The 18192-nt window shown below is 44.7% G+C and overlaps 1 protein-coding gene across 2 annotated transcripts in view; it reads right to left on the reverse strand.

Annotated features, from left to right (window-relative positions):
• Positions 1–18192, reverse strand: part of LOC123727807 (oxysterol-binding protein-related protein 3) — a 159164-nt gene that overhangs the window by 14523 nt on the left and 126449 nt on the right. For both annotated transcript variants that reach the window (XM_082959615.1, XM_082959614.1), the window contains 6 exons: positions 16829–16919; positions 16507–16631; positions 14927–15046; positions 7497–7634; positions 7313–7376; positions 1559–1637 (listed from right to left, as the gene is read on the reverse strand). In XM_082959615.1, the coding sequence (XP_082815741.1) occupies positions 1559–1637; positions 7313–7376; positions 7497–7634; positions 14927–15046; positions 16507–16631; positions 16829–16919 (617 nt within the window). The remainder of the gene's footprint in view (positions 1–1558; positions 1638–7312; positions 7377–7496; positions 7635–14926; positions 15047–16506; positions 16632–16828; positions 16920–18192) is intronic.

Raw genomic sequence — 18192 nt, forward strand, 5'->3', positions numbered from 1 at the left:
TATTATCAGTGTATCAATCTATTATCAGTGTATCAGTCTATCATCAGTCTATTATCAGTCTATCAGTCTATTATCAGTCTATTATCAGTCTATCATCAGTCTATCAGTCTATTATCAGCCTATTATCAGTGTATCTATCAGTCTATCAGTGTATCAGTCTATCATCAGTCTATCATCAGTCTATTATCAGTCTATTATCAGTCTATCATCAGTCTATTAGCAGTCTATCATCAGTCTATCAGTCTATCATCAGTCTATCAGTCTATCATCAGTCTATCAGTCTATCAGTCTATCATCAGTCTATCAGTCTATCATCAGTCTATCATCAGTCTATTTTCAGTCTATCATCAGTCTATTATCAGTCTATTATCAGTCTATTATCAGTCTATCATCAGTCTATCATCAGTCTATTATCAGTGTATCAGTCTATTATCAGTGTATCAGTCTATTATCAGTCTATCAGTCTATTATCAGTCTATCATCAGTCTATTATCAGTCTATTATCAGTCTATCATCAGTCTATCAGTCTATTATCAGTCTATTATCAGTGTATCTATCAGTCTATCAGTGTATCAGTCTATCATCAGTCTATTATCAGTCTATCAGTCTATTATCAGTCTATTATCAGTCTATCAGTCTATTATCAGTCTATCAGTCTATTGTCAGTCTATTATCAGTGTATCTATCAGTCTATCAGTGTATCAGTCTATCATCAGTCTATTATCAGTCTATCATTCTATTATCAGTCTATCATCAGTGTATCAGTCTATTATAAGTCTATTATCAGTCTATTATCAGTGTATCAGTCTATCATCAGTCTATCATCAGTCTATCATCAGTCTATCATCAGTCTATCAGTCTATTATCAGTCGATCAGTCTATTATCAGTCTATCATCAGTCTATCAGTCTATCAGTCTATTATCAGTCGATCAGTCTATCATCAGTCTATCATCAGTCTATTATCAGTCTATTATCAGTCTATTATCAGTCTATCAGTGTATCATCAGTCTATCAGTCTATTATCAGTCTATTATCAGTCTATTATCAGTCTATCATCAGTCTATCATCAGTCTATCATCAGTCTATCATCAGTCTATTATCAGTCTGTCTATCAGTCTATTATCAGTCTGTCTATCAGTCTATTATCAGTCTGTCTATCAGTCTATCATCAGTCTATTATCAGTCTATTATCAGTGTATCATCAGTCATCATCAGTTTATCAACAGTCTATTATCAGTCTATCATCAGTCTATCAGTCTATCAGTCTATCATCAGTCTATCATCAGTCTATCATCAGTCTATCATCAGTCTATTAGCAGTCTATCATCAGTCTATCAGTCTATCATCAGTCTATTAGCAGTCTATCATCAGTCTATCAGTCTATCATCAGTCTATCATCAGTCTATCATCAGTCTATTTTCAGTCTATTATCAGTCTATTATCAGTCTATTATCTATTTCAGTGATATCTGGACATTGACAAACAGGTTTGGGTGGCTAGTTGGTCAGTAAGGGTGGTCTGGTAGAGTGAGATTGAGAGGGACAGTAAAGGACTCACCCTGGCAGAATCACATGGGTGGTGCCCACAGGAACTATTTCCATAGACTTCCCCCAGAACTTGTTTTTCCACCTCATGTCTAAAGACATCACAGGAGAGACAACAGCAGGGTTAGTGCATCCAAGAGGAACGGCCTCCAGCTTTAGACTAATAGCTGGTATGGTTGGTTAGGGCCTCCAGCTTTAGACTAATAACTGGTATGGTTGGTTAGGGCCTCCAGCTTTAGACTAATAGCTGGTATGGTTGGTTAGGGCCTCCAGCTTTAGACTAATAGCTGGTATGGTTGGTTAGGGCCTCCAGCTTTAGACTAATAGCTGGTATGGTTGGTTAGGGCCTCCAGCTTTAGACTAATAGCTGGTATGGTTGGTTAGGGCCTCCAGCTTTAGACTAATAGCTGGTACGGTTGGTTAGGGCCCCCAGCTTTAGACTAATACCTGGTATGGTTGGTTAGGGCCTCCAGCTTTAGACTAATAGCTGGTATGGTTGGTTAGGGCCTCCAGCTTCAGACTAGCTGTAATAGCTGCTATGGTTGGTTAGGGCCTCCAGCTTTAGACTAATAGCTGGTATGGTTGGTTAGGGCCTCCAGCTTTAGACTAATAGCTGGCATGGTTGGTTTGGGCCTACAGCTTCAGACTAGCTGTAATAGCTTGTATGGTTGGTTAGGGCCTCCAGCTTTAGACTAATAACTGGTATGGTTGGTTAGGGCCTCCAGCTTTAGACTAATAACTGGTATGGTTGGTTAGGGCCTCCAACTTTAGACTAGCTGTAATAGCTGGTATGGTTGGTTAGGGCCTCCAGCTTTAGACTAATAACTGGTATGGTTGGTTAGGGCCTCCAACTTTAGACTAGCTGTAATAGCTGGTATGGTTGGTTAGGGCCTCCAGCTTTAGACTAGTTGTAATAGCTGGTATGGTTGGTTAGGGCCTCCAGCTTTAGACTAGTTGTAATAGCTGGTATGGCTGGTTAGGGCCTCCAGCTTTAGACTAGTTGTAATAGCTGGTATGACTGGTTAGGGCCTCCAGCTTTAGACTAGCTGTAATAGCTGGTATGGTTGGTTAGGGCCTCCAGCTTTAGACTAATAGCTGGTATGGTTGGTTAGGGCCTCCAGCTTTAGACTAATAGCTGGTATGATTGGTTAGGGCCTCCAGCTTTAGACTAGTTGTAATAGCTGGTATGACTGGTTAGGGCCTCCAGCTTTAGACTAGCTGTAATAACTGGTACGGTTGGTTAGGGCCTCCAGCTTTAGACTAATAGCTGGTATGGTTGGTTAGGGCCTCCAGCTTTAGACTAATAGCTGGTATGGTTGGTTAGGGCCTCCAGCTTTAGACTAATAACTGGTACGGTTGGTTAGGGCCTCCAGCTTTAGACTAATAACTGGTACGGTTGGTTAGGGCCTCCAGCTTTAGACTAATAACTGGTACGGTTGGTTAGGGCCTCCAGCTTTAGACTAATAGCTGGTATGGTTGGTTAGGGCCTCCAGCTTTAGACTAGTTGTAATAGCTGGTGTGACTGGTTAGGGCCTCCAGCTTTAGACTAATAGCTGGTATGGTTGGTTAGGGCCTCCAGCTTTAGACTAATAGCTGGTATGGTTGGTTAGGGCCTCCAGCTTGAGACTAGCTGTAATAGCTGGTATGGTTAAGACCAGTGTTCCGCGTGGTCAAGAAAATCTCTTGCCCCTAGTTATAAACCCAGTGTCTGTGTCAGGTGAAAGGGTGTGTATCAGGTGAATGGATGAGTGTCAGGTGAAAGGGTGTGTGTCAGGTGAAAGGGTGTGTGTCAGGTGAAAGGGTGTGTATCAGGTGAAAGGGTTAGTATCAGGTGAAATGGTGTGTATCAGGTGAAAGGGAGAGTATCAGGTGAAAGGGTGAATATCAGGTGAAAGGGTGTATATCAGGTGAAACGGTGTGTGTCAGATGAAAGGGTGTGTATCAGGTGAAACAGTGTGAGACAGATGAAAGGGTGTGTTTCAGGTGAAAGGGTGAGTGTCAGGTGAAAGGGTGTGTATCATGTGAAAGGGTGAGTATCATGTGAAAGGGTGTGTGTCAGGTGAAAGGGTGTGTGTCAGGTGAAAGGGTGAGTATAATGTGAAAGGGTGAGTATAATGTGAAAGGGTGTGTGTCAGGTAAAAGGGTGAGTATCAGGTGAAAGGGTGTGTGTCAGGTGAAAGGGTGTGTGTCAGGTGAAAGGGAGAGTATCAGATGAAAGGGAGAGTATCAGATGAAAGGGTGAGTATCAGGTGAAAGGGTGAATATCAAGTTAAACGGTGTGTCAGGTGAAAGGGTGTGTGTCAGGTGAAAGGGTGAGTATCAGGTGAAAGGGTGTGTATCAGGTGAAACGGTGTGAGACAGATGAAAGGGTTTGTGCCAGCTGAAAGGGTGAGTGCCAGCTGAAAGGGTGTGTATCAGGTGAAACGGTGTGTCAGAAGAAAGGGTGAGTATCAGGTGAAACTCTGTGTGTCAGATGAAAGGGTGAGTATCAGGTGAAACAGTGTGAGACAGATGAAAGGGTGTGTTTCAGGTGAAAGGGTGAGTGTCAGGTGAAAGGGTGAGTGTCAGGTGAAAGGGTGAGTATTAGGTGAACGGGTGTGTATCGGTGAAAGGGTGTGTATCAGGTGAAAGGGTGTGTATCAGGTGAAAGGGTGTGTATCAGGTGAAACGGTGTGAGACAGATGAAAGGGTTTGTGCCAGCTGAAAGGGTGAGTGCCAGCTGAAAGGGTGTGTATCAGGTGAAAGGGTGAGTATCAGGTGAAAGGGTGAGTATCAGGTGAAAGGATGAGTGTCAGGTGAAAGGGTTTGTATCAGGTGAAAGGCCTTGTATCAGGTGAAAGGGTGAGTATCATGTGAAAGGATGAGTGTCAGGTGAAAGGGTATGTATCAGATGAAAGGATGAGTGTCAGGTGAAAGGGTGTGTGTCAGGTGAAAGGGTGAGTGTCAGGTGAAAGGGTGAATATCAGGGTAAACGGTGTGTCAGGTGAAAAGGTGAGTATCAGGTGAAAGGGTGAGTATCAGGTGAAACGGTGTGTCAGATGAAAGGGTGAGTGTCAGGTGAAACAGTGTGAGATAGATGAAAGGGTGAGTGTCAGGTGAAAGGGTGAGTGTCAGGTGAAAGGGTGAGTATTAGGTGAAAGGGTGAGTATCAGGTGAAAGGGTGTGTATCAGGTGAAAGGGTGTGTATCAGGTGAAAGGGTGTGTATCAGGTGAAAGGGTGTGTCTCAGGTGAAAGGGTGTGTCTCAGGTGAAAGGGTGAGAGTCAGGTGAAAGGGTGAGTGTCAGGTGAAAGGGTGAGTGTCAGGTGAAAGGGTGTGTATCAGGTGAAAGGGTGAGTATTAGGTGAAAGGGTGAATGTCAGGTGAAAGGGTGTGTATCTGGTGAAAGGATGAGTGTCAGGTGAAAGGATTAGTGACAGGTGAAAGGGTGAGTATCAGGTGAAAGGGTGTGTATCAGGTGAAAGGGTGAGTGTAATTTTGTAATTTTTATTAGGATCCCCATTAGCTAATGCCATAACGCTAGCTAATCTTCCTGGAGTCCAACACCAATTAGCAAGAGATTACAAACAACCACAATCAAGACTACACAAACATTCAACATGTAGACAATACAGGCAATTAAAATACCTGACAGGAAACACATTTAACATTCAGTAGATACTTTCTATTTCCTGTCCAGTCATATGGTCTATCACATTAGATTTTCTTTCTATTTCCTGTCCAGTCATATGGTCTATCACATTAGATTTTCTTTCTATTTCCTGTCCAGTCATATGGTCTATCACATTAGATTTTCTTTCTATTTCCTGTCCAGTCATATGGTCTATCACATTAGATTTTCTTTCTATTTCCTGTCCAGTCATATGGTCTATCACATTAGATGTTATTTCTATTTCCTGTCCAGTCATATGGTCTATCACATTAGATGTTCTTTTATTTTTTTCTTGAAGGTGGATTTACTTTTTGCCTGAGCAATATGGATTGGTAAGAAGTTCCATTCAGTTATAGCTCTATATAAAACTGTAGATTTAAGGCGATTTGTCCTTGGCTTGAGTTGTTTTAGCTGCCCTGAATTTGCCTGTCTGGTTTGGTGGTTATGCATGTTGCTAGTATGTACTAATTGGACTGAAAGATACTGTGGTTTTTTGAAAAATATAACATTCCTAAAGAAAATCAAAAGGCTAGATAGTAATTTGTTTTTAACATGAAGCCATGAAAGATTCTGATGCATTTTAATAATATTCATTCGGTTAGAGCAATGAAGAGATAATCTGGCAGCTCTGTTTTGAGCCATTTGGAGATTTTTTATATCTTTCTTTGCTGCAGATGACCATATAACCAGACAGTACTCTAAGTGTGATAGGACCAGGGATTGACCATATAACCAGACAGTACTCTAAGTGTGATAGGACCAGGGATTGACCATATAACTGGACAGTACTCTAAGTGTTATAGGTCCAGGGATTGACCATATAACTGGACCGTACTCTAAGTGTGATAGGACCAGGGATTGACCATATAACCAGACAGTACTCTAAGTGTGATAGGACCAGGGATTGACCATATAACTGGACAGTACTCTAAGTGTGATAGGACCAGGGATTGACCATATAACTGGACAGTACTCTAAGTGTGATAGGACCAGGGATTGACCATATAACTGGACAGTACTCTAAGTGTAACAGGACCAGGGATTGACCATATAACCGGACAGTACTCTAAGTGTAACAGGACCAGGGATTGACCATATAACTGGACAGTACTCTAAGTGTGATAGGACCAGGGATTGACCATATAACTGGACAGTACTCTAAATGTAATAGGACCAGGGATTGACCATATAACTGGACAGTACTCTAAGTGTGATAGGACCAGGGATTGACCATATAACTGGACAGTACTCTAAGTGTGATAGGACCAGGGATTGACCATATAACTGGACAGTACTCTAAGTGTGATAGGACCAGGGATTGACCATATAACCAGACAGTACTCTAAGTGTGATAGGACCAGGGATTGACCATATAACTGGACAGTACTCTAAGTGTAACAGGACCAGGGATTGACCATATAACTGGACAGTACTCTAAGTGTAACAGGACCAGGGATTGACCATATAACTGGACAGTACTCTAAGTGTGATAGGACCAGGGATTGACCATATAACTGGACAGTACTCCAGTGTGATAGGACCAGGGATTGACCATATAACTGGATAGTACTCTAAGTGTGATAGGACCAGGGATTGACCATATAACTGGACAGTACTCTAAGTATGATAGAACAAGGGATTGAATCACCTGATTCAGAGTGCTAGATGTTACATACTCTGAACATTTTGCCAGGTGAAAGGGTGTGTATCAGGTGAAAGGGTGAGTATCAGGTGAAAGGGTGAGTGTCAGGTGAAAGGGTGAGTATCAGGTGAAAGGGTGAGTATCAGGTGAAATGATGAGTATCAAATGAAAGGGTGAGTATCAGGTGAAAGGGTGAGTATCAGATGAAAGGGTGAGTATCAGGTGAAAGGGTGAGTATCCGATGAAAGGGTGAGTATCAGGTGAAAGGGTGAGTATCAGATGAAAGGGTGAGTATCAGGTGAAATGATGAGTATCAGATGAAAGGGTGAGTATCAGGTGAAAGGGTGAGTATCAGATGAAAGGGTGAGTATCAGGTGAAAGGGTGAGTATCAGGTGAAAGGGTGAGTATCAGGTGAAAGGGTGAGTATCAGATGAAAGGGTAATAGTTTGTAGAGGACCATGGTGTTGACTTACCTTGCCAGAATATGTAGTTTTTAGAGTCAGCGTGGCATGCTGATATAGGTGGGTGATGGCTGACCTGAGAACAGAGATAAAGAATGGCAGGCTTGTACTTGATGGATCAAACCCTATGAATTATTCAGATGTGGGGCAAATACTTACAGGTCATATTTAGGACATGTGGGTCTGTGTACAGTACCTGTTCTGCTATAAATCGGAGGCCCTTGTCGGGGCGGTCACACTCGTAGGTCTCCCCCAGGACCGGGTTGAAGGGCTTTCCTCCCGCTCGGTGGTAGCTGGACGCGTACCCCGACACTGCAAACGTGGCTACGTACACCTACAGACAGTTAACAGCACTGGTCAGTTTTCAAGTATCAGTCATCAGCACATTCTAATGGACATCATCAGTAACACTTGAGCAGTAACACTTAATGCCTAGCTATTGATTGATGTAGCATTACTGTACCTCTGTCTGTAACTAATGCCTAGCTGTTGATTGATGTAGCATTACTGTACCTCTGTCTGTAACTAATGCCTAGCTATTGATTGATGTAGCATTACTGTACCTCTGTCTGTAACTAATGCCTAGCTGTTGATTGATGTTTGGCTCTACCTGCTGATAATGCAGTGAGGGGAGGAAGAGAACACACAATCATAGCGATGATCCATGAGGTGAACTAGAGAAAAGGGCAAAGGTGTCAATAAATACAGGCTGCATCCCAAATAGCACCCTATTTCCAAGTGCACTACTTTTGACCAGAGCCTTAATGGGTATAGGGAGCCATTTGGAACGCAGCCTGTATTTACTGACACCTCTGCCCGTTTCTCTAGTTCACCTCATGTATCATCGCTATGACGCCCACCTCTCTGACAAACTGACAAACTGACAAGCTTTCCTCCCGCTCGGTGGTAGCTGGACGCGTACCCCGACACTGCAAACGTGGCTACGTACACCTACAGACAGTTAACAGCACTGGTCAGTTTTCAAGTATCAGTCATCAGCACATTCTAATGGACATCATCAGTAACACTTGAGCAGGATAACCACACACACACACACACACACACACACACACACACACACACACACACACACACACACACACACACACACACACACACACACACACACACACACACACACACACACACACACACACACACGGACAGTAGTTAGTGAGTCAAAACACAGGTCAACCCAAGAATGACATTATGACAGTTTTTATGGATGACAGAAAGTGCAAAGTGGAACCATAGAGTTGGATAGAGGACAGCCCTCAATGGCGCTGTCTGTGCTATCTCCATTCTCCAAAGATGACCTGAGCCGGAGATGAGCCCTCTAGTACATCTCTATGAGATAAGAGGTCGTCCCACCATAATTACCCCTGTGGGTACGCAGGAGAACTGTTTGTAGTGGGTTTGTGTCAAATGAACCCTTCAATAACCCTTCATTCTAACAACTGATCATTGCTGGTGAAATTCCCATTCCATTTCCCACAGATATAGCTATCATTGGGCTCCGGAGTGGCGCAGCATCTCAGTGCTAGTGGTGTCACTACAGACCCTGGTTCAATTCCAGGCTGTATCACAACCGTCCGTGATTGGGAGTCCCATAGGGCGGCGCACAATTGGCCCAGTGTCGTCCGGGTTAGGGTTTACTCACTGTAAATAAGAATTTGGTCTTAACTGGCTTTTCTAGTTAAATAAATAAAATGTAAATAATTTCCTCTCCATTTGAGTAGAATGGGCCTGATGACCTCAGTAATGTGAAACTGAATGGGAGAGGCTGTGTCCCAATGGAACTCTATTTAGTGCACTACTTTTAATCAGGGCCCATAGGGAATAGGGTGTCATTTGAGAGGAAGCCAGAGTGGCTGGCTGGCTGAGAGGATGCTGTCTGGATCTGGATGTCCCCTCTGATAGGCCACACTGGGCCAGGGGAAAAGCACTCATCTTCATCATCACCATCTCCTCCACTCCACAAAGACCCTGATGGGATAGCTGTCTTCATCTGCCTGCTGCCTGTCCTCTTCAACACAGATTAGAGCTGTCTTCAGCTGCCTGTCCTCTTCAACACAGACTAGAGCTGTCTTCAGCTGCCTGCAGCCTGTCCTCTTCAACACAGATTAGAGCTGTCTTCAGCTGCCTGCTGCCTGTCCTCTTCAACACAGATTAGAGCTGTCTTCAGCTGCCTGCTGCCTGTCCTCTTCAACACAGACTACAGCTGTCTTCATCTGCCTGCTGCCTGTCCTCTTCAACACAGACTACAGCTGTCTTCAGCTGCCTGCAGCCTGTCCTCTTCAACACAGATTAGAGCTGTCTTCAGCTGCCTGCTGCCTGTCCTCTTCAACACAGATTAGAGCTGTCTTCAGCTGCCTGCTGCCTGTCCTCTTCAACACAGACTACAGCTGTCTTCATCTGCCTGCTGCCTGTCCTCTTCAACACAGACTACAGCTGTCTTCATCTTCCTGCTGCCTCTCCTCTTCAACACAGATTAGAGCTGTCTTCATTTGCCTGCTGCCTGTCCTCTTCAACACAGACTACAGCTGTCTTCATTTGCCTGCTGCCTGTCCTCTTCAACACAGACTAGAGCTATCTTCAGCTGCCTGCTGCCTGTCCTCTTCAACACAGACTACAGCTGTCTTCATCTGCTTGCTGCCTGTCCTCTTCAACACAGATTAGAGCTGTCTTCAGCTGCCTGTCCTCTTCAACACAGACTACAGCTGTCTTCAGCTGCCTCTCCTCTTCAACACAGATTAGAGCGGTCTTCAGCTGCCTCTCCTCTTCAACACAGATTAGAGCTGTCTTCAGCTGCCTGTCCTCTTCAACACAGACTACAGCTGTCTTCAGCTGCCTCTCCTCTTCAACACAGATTAGAGCGGTCTTCAGCTGCCTCTCCTCTTCAACACAGATTAGAGCAGTCTTCAGCTGCCTGCTGCCTCTCCTCTTCAACACAGATTAGAGCTGTCTTCAGCTGCCTGCTACCTCTCCTCTTCAACACAGATTAGAGTTGCAAAATTCCCAGGTTTTTCAGAAATCTGAGTTTGGGAGCAGGTTGCAATTAAACTAACACAAGTGATGGAGAAAGTGGCTGAATGGCTAAATATTTCCTCATAACACAGGTTATTAATAACACTAATAAACAAGGTAGGCTTTGCTCGCTGTAGTCTAGAGAGCACTACTGTACCTCTGTCTGAAACTAATGCCTAGCTATTGATTGATGTTGCATTACTGTACCTCTGTAACTAATGCCTAGCTATTGATTGATGTAGCATTACTGTACCTCTGTCTGTAACTAATGCCTAGCTGTTGATTGATGTAGCATTACTGTACCTCTGTCTGTAACTAATGCCTAGCTATTGATTAATGTAGCATTACTGTACCTCTGTCTGTAACTAATGCCTAGCTATTGATTGATGTAGCACTACTGTACCTCTCTCTGTAACTAATGCCTAGCTATTGATTGATGTAGCACTACTGTACCTCTGTCTGTATCTAATGCCTAGCTATTGATTGATGTAGCATTACTGTACCTCTGTCTGTAACTAATGCCTAGCTGTTGATTGATGTTTGGCTCTACCTGCTGATAATGCAGTGAGGGGAGGAAGAGAACACACAATCATAGCGATGATCCATGAGGTGAACTAGAGAAAAGGGCAAAGGTGTCAATAAATACAGGCTGCATCCCAAATAGCACCCTATTTCCAAGTGCACTACTTTTGACCAGAGCCTTAATGGGTATAGGGAGCCATTTGGAACGCAGCCTGTATTTACTGACACCTCTGCCCGTTTCTCTAGTTCACCTCATGTATCATCGCTATGACGCCCACCTCTCTGACAAACTGACAAACTGACAAGCTTTCCTCCCGCTCGGTGGTAGCTGGACGCGTACCCCGACACTGCAAACGTGGCTACGTACACCTACAGACAGTTAACAGCACTGGTCAGTTTTCAAGTATCAGTCATCAGCACATTCTAATGGACATCATCAGTAACACTTGAGCAGGATAACCACACACACACACACACACACACACACACACACACACACACACACACACACACACACACACACACACACACACACACACACACACACACACACACACACACACACACACACACACACACACACACGGACAGTAGTTAGTGAGTCAAAACACAGGTCAACCCAAGAATGACATTATGACAGTTTTTATGGATGACAGAAAGTGCAAAGTGGAACCATAGAGTTGGATAGAGGACAGCCCTCAATGGCGCTGTCTGTGCTATCTCCATTCTCCAAAGATGACCTGAGCCGGAGATGAGCCCTCTAGTACATCTCTATGAGATAAGAGGTCGTCCCACCATAATTACCCCTGTGGGTACGCAGGAGAACTGTTTGTAGTGGGTTTGTGTCAAATGAACCCTTCAATAACCCTTCATTCTAACAACTGATCATTGCTGGTGAAATTCCCATTCCATTTCCCACAGATATAGCTATCATTGGGCTCCGGAGTGGCGCAGCATCTCAGTGCTAGTGGTGTCACTACAGACCCTGGTTCAATTCCAGGCTGTATCACAACCGTCCGTGATTGGGAGTCCCATAGGGCGGCGCACAATTGGCCCAGTGTCGTCCGGGTTAGGGTTTACTCACTGTAAATAAGAATTTGGTCTTAACTGGCTTTTCTAGTTAAATAAATAAAATGTAAATAATTTCCTCTCCATTTGAGTAGAATGGGCCTGATGACCTCAGTAATGTGAAACTGAATGGGAGAGGCTGTGTCCCAATGGAACTCTATTTAGTGCACTACTTTTAATCAGGGCCCATAGGGAATAGGGTGTCATTTGAGAGGAAGCCAGAGTGGCTGGCTGGCTGAGAGGATGCTGTCTGGATCTGGATGTCCCCTCTGATAGGCCACACTGGGCCAGGGGAAAAGCACTCATCTTCATCATCACCATCTCCTCCACTCCACAAAGACCCTGATGGGATAGCTGTCTTCATCTGCCTGCTGCCTGTCCTCTTCAACACAGATTAGAGCTGTCTTCAGCTGCCTGTCCTCTTCAACACAGACTAGAGCTGTCTTCAGCTGCCTGCAGCCTGTCCTCTTCAACACAGATTAGAGCTGTCTTCAGCTGCCTGCTGCCTGTCCTCTTCAACACAGATTAGAGCTGTCTTCAGCTGCCTGCTGCCTGTCCTCTTCAACACAGACTACAGCTGTCTTCATCTGCCTGCTGCCTGTCCTCTTCAACACAGACTACAGCTGTCTTCAGCTGCCTGCAGCCTGTCCTCTTCAACACAGATTAGAGCTGTCTTCAGCTGCCTGCTGCCTGTCCTCTTCAACACAGATTAGAGCTGTCTTCAGCTGCCTGCTGCCTGTCCTCTTCAACACAGACTACAGCTGTCTTCATCTGCCTGCTGCCTGTCCTCTTCAACACAGACTACAGCTGTCTTCATCTTCCTGCTGCCTCTCCTCTTCAACACAGATTAGAGCTGTCTTCATTTGCCTGCTGCCTGTCCTCTTCAACACAGACTACAGCTGTCTTCATTTGCCTGCTGCCTGTCCTCTTCAACACAGACTAGAGCTATCTTCAGCTGCCTGCTGCCTGTCCTCTTCAACACAGACTACAGCTGTCTTCATCTGCTTGCTGCCTGTCCTCTTCAACACAGATTAGAGCTGTCTTCAGCTGCCTGTCCTCTTCAACACAGACTACAGCTGTCTTCAGCTGCCTCTCCTCTTCAACACAGATTAGAGCGGTCTTCAGCTGCCTCTCCTCTTCAACACAGATTAGAGCTGTCTTCAGCTGCCTGTCCTCTTCAACACAGACTACAGCTGTCTTCAGCTGCCTCTCCTCTTCAACACAGATTAGAGCGGTCTTCAGCTGCCTCTCCTCTTCAACACAGATTAGAGCAGTCTTCAGCTGCCTGCTGCCTCTCCTCTTCAACACAGATTAGAGCTGTCTTCAGCTGCCTGCTACCTCTCCTCTTCAACACAGATTAGAGTTGCAAAATTCCCAGGTTTTTCAGAAATCTGAGTTTGGGAGCAGGTTGCAATTAAACTAACACAAGTGATGGAGAAAGTGGCTGAATGGCTAAATATTTCCTCATAACACAGGTTATTAATAACACTAATAAACAAGGTAGGCTTTGCTCGCTGTAGTCTAGAGAGCACTACTGTACCTCTGTCTGAAACTAATGCCTAGCTATTGATTGATGTTGCATTACTGTACCTCTGTAACTAATGCCTAGCTATTGATTGATGTAGCATTACTGTACCTCTGTCTGTAACTAATGCCTAGCTGTTGATTGATGTAGCATTACTGTACCTCTGTCTGTAACTAATGCCTAGCTATTGATTAATGTAGCATTACTGTACCTCTGTCTGTAACTAATGCCTAGCTATTGATTGATGTAGCACTACTGTACCTCTCTCTGTAACTAATGCCTAGCTATTGATTGATGTAGCACTACTGTACCTCTGTCTGTATCTAATGCCTAGCTATTGATTGATGTAGCATTACTGTACCTCTGTCTGTAACTAATGCCTAGCTGTTGATTGATGTTTGGCTCTACCTGCTGATAATGCAGTGAGGGGAGGAAGAGAACACACAATCATAGCGATGATCCATGAGGTGAACTAGAGAAAAGGGCAAAGGTGTCAATAAATACAGGCTGCATCCCAAATAGCACCCTATTTCCAAGTGCACTACTTTTGACCAGAGCCTTAATGGGTATAGGGAGCCATTTGGAACGCAGCCTGTATTTACTGACACCTCTGCCCGTTTCTCTAGTTCACCTCATGTATCATCGCTATGACGCCCACCTCTCTGACAAACTGACAAACTGACAAACTCCACTCAACTTCTATTGGTCGGGGAGTGTGGAAGCTGTGGGTCTAGCTCTGGTCCTATGCCTGTCATTCACACTGAGCGACTGCAGCCAGTAACACACATTCATCATTTCAAATGGAACAAACGCTCTGCAGGAAATATATTCCACACACATTTATTACCGCAGTGAGGTCCCATGTCTTCAAAGGCTTTCATCAAATGTCTCTAGCTTTAGAAAAACTGGTCAGTGAATACAAAGAGCCATCAAATCAGGGAAGTGCTGATCCTAAATCCTCAATCCATTATAGTAGTCATATACAATTGCTGATAAACAATTATATGCACAAAAGCAGAAAACCAAACAGATCATTTGTACCAAGTAATTTAAAACGGAGCGAGCCAAGGCACACCACTGGCTACAGCTGAAGGGTCCAATCAGGATCTAGCCAGTGGGAATGAAATGTAATTTCTCCTGAAATGTCCATAGGACATTACAGCACTACCGTGAAGAGTGTGTATTATTCACCATTTGTGCAGAAGGGGTCTTGTGTGCCCAAATGTGTGAATTTGTTCAGTGTGTGTATGTGTGAAAGTGGTACTATGTCAGTGTGTGTGTGTGTGTGTGTGTGTGTGTGTGTGTGTGTGTGTGTGTGTGTGTGTGTGTGTGTGTGTGTGTGTGTGTGTGTGTGTGTGTGTGTGTGTGTGTGTGTGTGTGTGTGTGTGTGTGTATTCAGAGCATATTCTCTCTCCATACCCTCAAAGGAGTCCAGTGTGTGTGTGTGTGTGTGTGTGTGTGTGTGGGTACACATCCCCTCTCACCATGCGTTCAAAGGGGTCCTGTGTGTTAGCAGCTCTGTCCAGCAGCTCGCTGTACTCCAGCTCCTCACACAGTCTCTGCAGGGTGTTGAGGGGCTCGTTCAGCTGAACAGGCATAGCCACCTGAATAATCATTACAACACATTTACACAGCAATCACAAAGCTAGATTTGGTCACCTTCATAAGAAAACAAATGTAGTAATTATGTAATAATGTCACGTAAACCAAATGGAATAACGGAAGTATAATAATTAGACATTTAGTCATGTTTAGAGCTTTTCACAACAGAGGAATCTCCACGTTCTACGTAGGCAGAGACAAATCACCAACACAACAGAAATAAACCAACACAGTAGACAGAAATAAACCAACACAGGAGACAGAAATAAACCAACACAGGAGACAGAAATAAACCAACACAGGAGACAGAAATAAACCAACACAGGAGACAGAAATAAACCAACACAGGAGACAGAAATAAACCAACACAGGAGACAGAAATAAACCAACACAGTAGACAGAAATAAACCAACACAGGAGACAGAAATAAACCAACACAGGAGACAGAAATAAACCAACACAGTAGACAGAAATAAACCAACACAGGAGACAGAAATAAACCAACACAGGAGACAGAAATAAACCAACACAGGAGACAGAAATAAACCAACACAGGAGACAGAAATAAATCAACACAGGAGACAGAAATAAACCAACACAGTAGACAGAAATAAACCAACACAGTAGACAGAAATAAACCAACACAGTAGACAGAAATAAACCAACACAGTAGACAGAAATAAACCAACACAGGAGACAGAAATAAACCAACACAGGAGACAGAAATAAACCAACACAGTAGACAGAAATAAACCAACACAGTAGACAGAAATAAACCAACACAGTAGACAGAAATAAACCAACACAGTAGACAGAAATAAACCAACACAGTAGACAGAAATAAACCAACACAGTAGACAGAAATAAACCAACATAGTAGACAGAAATAAACCAACACAGTAGACAGAAATAAACCAACACAGTAGACAGAAATAAACCAACACAGTAGACAGAAATAAACCAACACAGTAGACAGAAATAAACCAACACAGTAGACAGAAATAAACCAACACAGTAGACAGAAATAAACCAACACAGGAGACAGAAATAAACCAACACAGGAGACAGAAATAAACCAACACAGTAGACAGAAATAAATCAACACAGTAGACAGAAATAAACCAACACAGTAGACAGAAATAAACCAACACAGGAGACAGAAATAAACCAACACAGTAGACAGAAATAAACCAACACAGTAGACAGAAATAAACCAACACAGTAGACAGAAATAAACCAACACAGGAGACAGAAATAAACCAACACAGGAGACAGAAATAAACCAACACAGGAGACAGAAATAAACCAACACAGTAGACAGAAATAAACCAACACAGTAGACAGAAATAAACCAACACAGTAGACAGAAATAAACCAACACAGTTGACAGAAATAAACCAACACAGGAGACAGAAATAAACCAACACAGTTGACAGAAATAAAGCTAAAAGTCCATGGATACCTTGGAGAGGTCTTTCCCTATGTTGTTCTTAAGGATGTTCCATAGACTGATGTTACTGGTGTTAGGGCTGGCCGACGGCAGGCACGACCTGCGTCTTCTCAGAAGGGTCCCGTTCTCTTCACAGCCTGGAGGGTGGAGGGTTATGATCAGGATATTAGTGGTCATAACTACTGTATGTCAATACGTAACCAGGAAAACACGTCCCAAATTGCACCCTATTGTACTAGTGTTGAACAGAGCTCTATGAGCCCTGGTCAACAGGAGTGCATTATACTGGGAATAGGGTGCCACTTGGAACACACATGGTAAAGTGTCCCCTTACCCGAGTTAGGTCTCTCCGTCTCGTTGCTGAAGTTGTCCATGGAGATGTTGTCGCTGACGTTGTCACTGATGTATGAGTCATCATCAGAGGCCTGCAGGATAAAGAATAAATCCTACATTATCATTAGTGACAGGTCAAATATACCTTTTTAACAGCGCCCACCTGAGAGAAGTGAGAACCAGGAAACAGGAAGCTGTCAGGTCCCTTTCAACATCCTGTCACAACATATGGGAACATCATAAATGGTGCCCTATTCCCCATGGGCCCTGGTCAAAATGGTGCCGTAAATAGGGAATATGATGCCATTTGGGATGCATTCAGTGGGTTTGAGAACGGAGGGGGAGGGAGACGGTCGGTCCCAGAGAAGACACTGACAGCTACTCTCCTCTCTGCAGTAAGGGTATTTTATTTTTAGATGGGGGTAATTCACTTTCACACAGCAACAGAAAACATACTGAACATGTTCTGTAGCTCAGAGCTCTGACTGGAGGAGCCTCATTAAGTCTGAATCCAGAAGTGTGTCCAGACAAAGTATCCTCCACATCTGTTACTCCTCTCTCCACCTCCTCCTTCCTCATCCCCCTCCCTCCTCTCTTTCCTCCTCTCTCTCTCCTCCTCCCTCCTCATCCCCCTCCCTCCTCTCTTTCCTCCTCTCTCTCCACCTCCTCCTTCCTCATCCCCCTCCCTTCTCTCTCCTCCTCTCTCTCTCCTCCTCCCTCCTCATCCCCCTCCCTCCTCTCTTTCCTCCTCTCTCTCTCCTCCTCCCTCCTCATCCCCCTCCTCTCTCTCTTCCTCTCTCTCTCCTCCTCCCTCCTCCTCCCCCTCCCTCCTCTCTTTCCTCCTCTCTCTCTCCTCCTCCCTCCTCATCCCCCTCCTCTCTCTCTTCCTCTCTCTCTCCTCCTCCCTCCTCCTCCCCCTCCCTCCTCTCTTTCCTCCTCTCTCTCTCCTCCTCCCTCCTCATCCCCCTCCCTCCTCTCTCTCCTCCTCTCTCTCCACCTCCTCCTTCCTCATCCCCCTCCCTCCTCTCTCTCCTCCTCTCTCTCTCCTCCTCCCTCCTCTCTCTCCTCTCTCTCTCCTCCTTCCTCCTCATCCCCCTCCCTCTCTTCCTCTCTCTCTCCTCCTTCCTCCTCATCCCCCTCCCTCCTCTCTTTCCTCCTCTCTCTCCACCTCCTCCTTCCTCATCCCCCTCCCTCATCTCTCTCCTCCTCTCTCTCCTCCTTCCTCCTCATCCCCCTGCCTCCTCTCTCTCCTCCTCTCTCTCCTCCTTCCTCCTCAATCCCCCTCCCTCCTCTCTCTCCTCCTCTCTCTCCTCCTTTCCTCCTCATCCCCCTCCCTCCTCTCTCTCCTCATCCTCCTCATCCCCC

Source organism: Salmo salar, chromosome 02, assembly GCF_965601325.2.
Source record: "Salmo salar chromosome 02, fSalSal1, whole genome shotgun sequence".
Classification (NCBI taxonomy): Eukaryota; Metazoa; Chordata; class Actinopteri; order Salmoniformes; family Salmonidae; genus Salmo; species Salmo salar.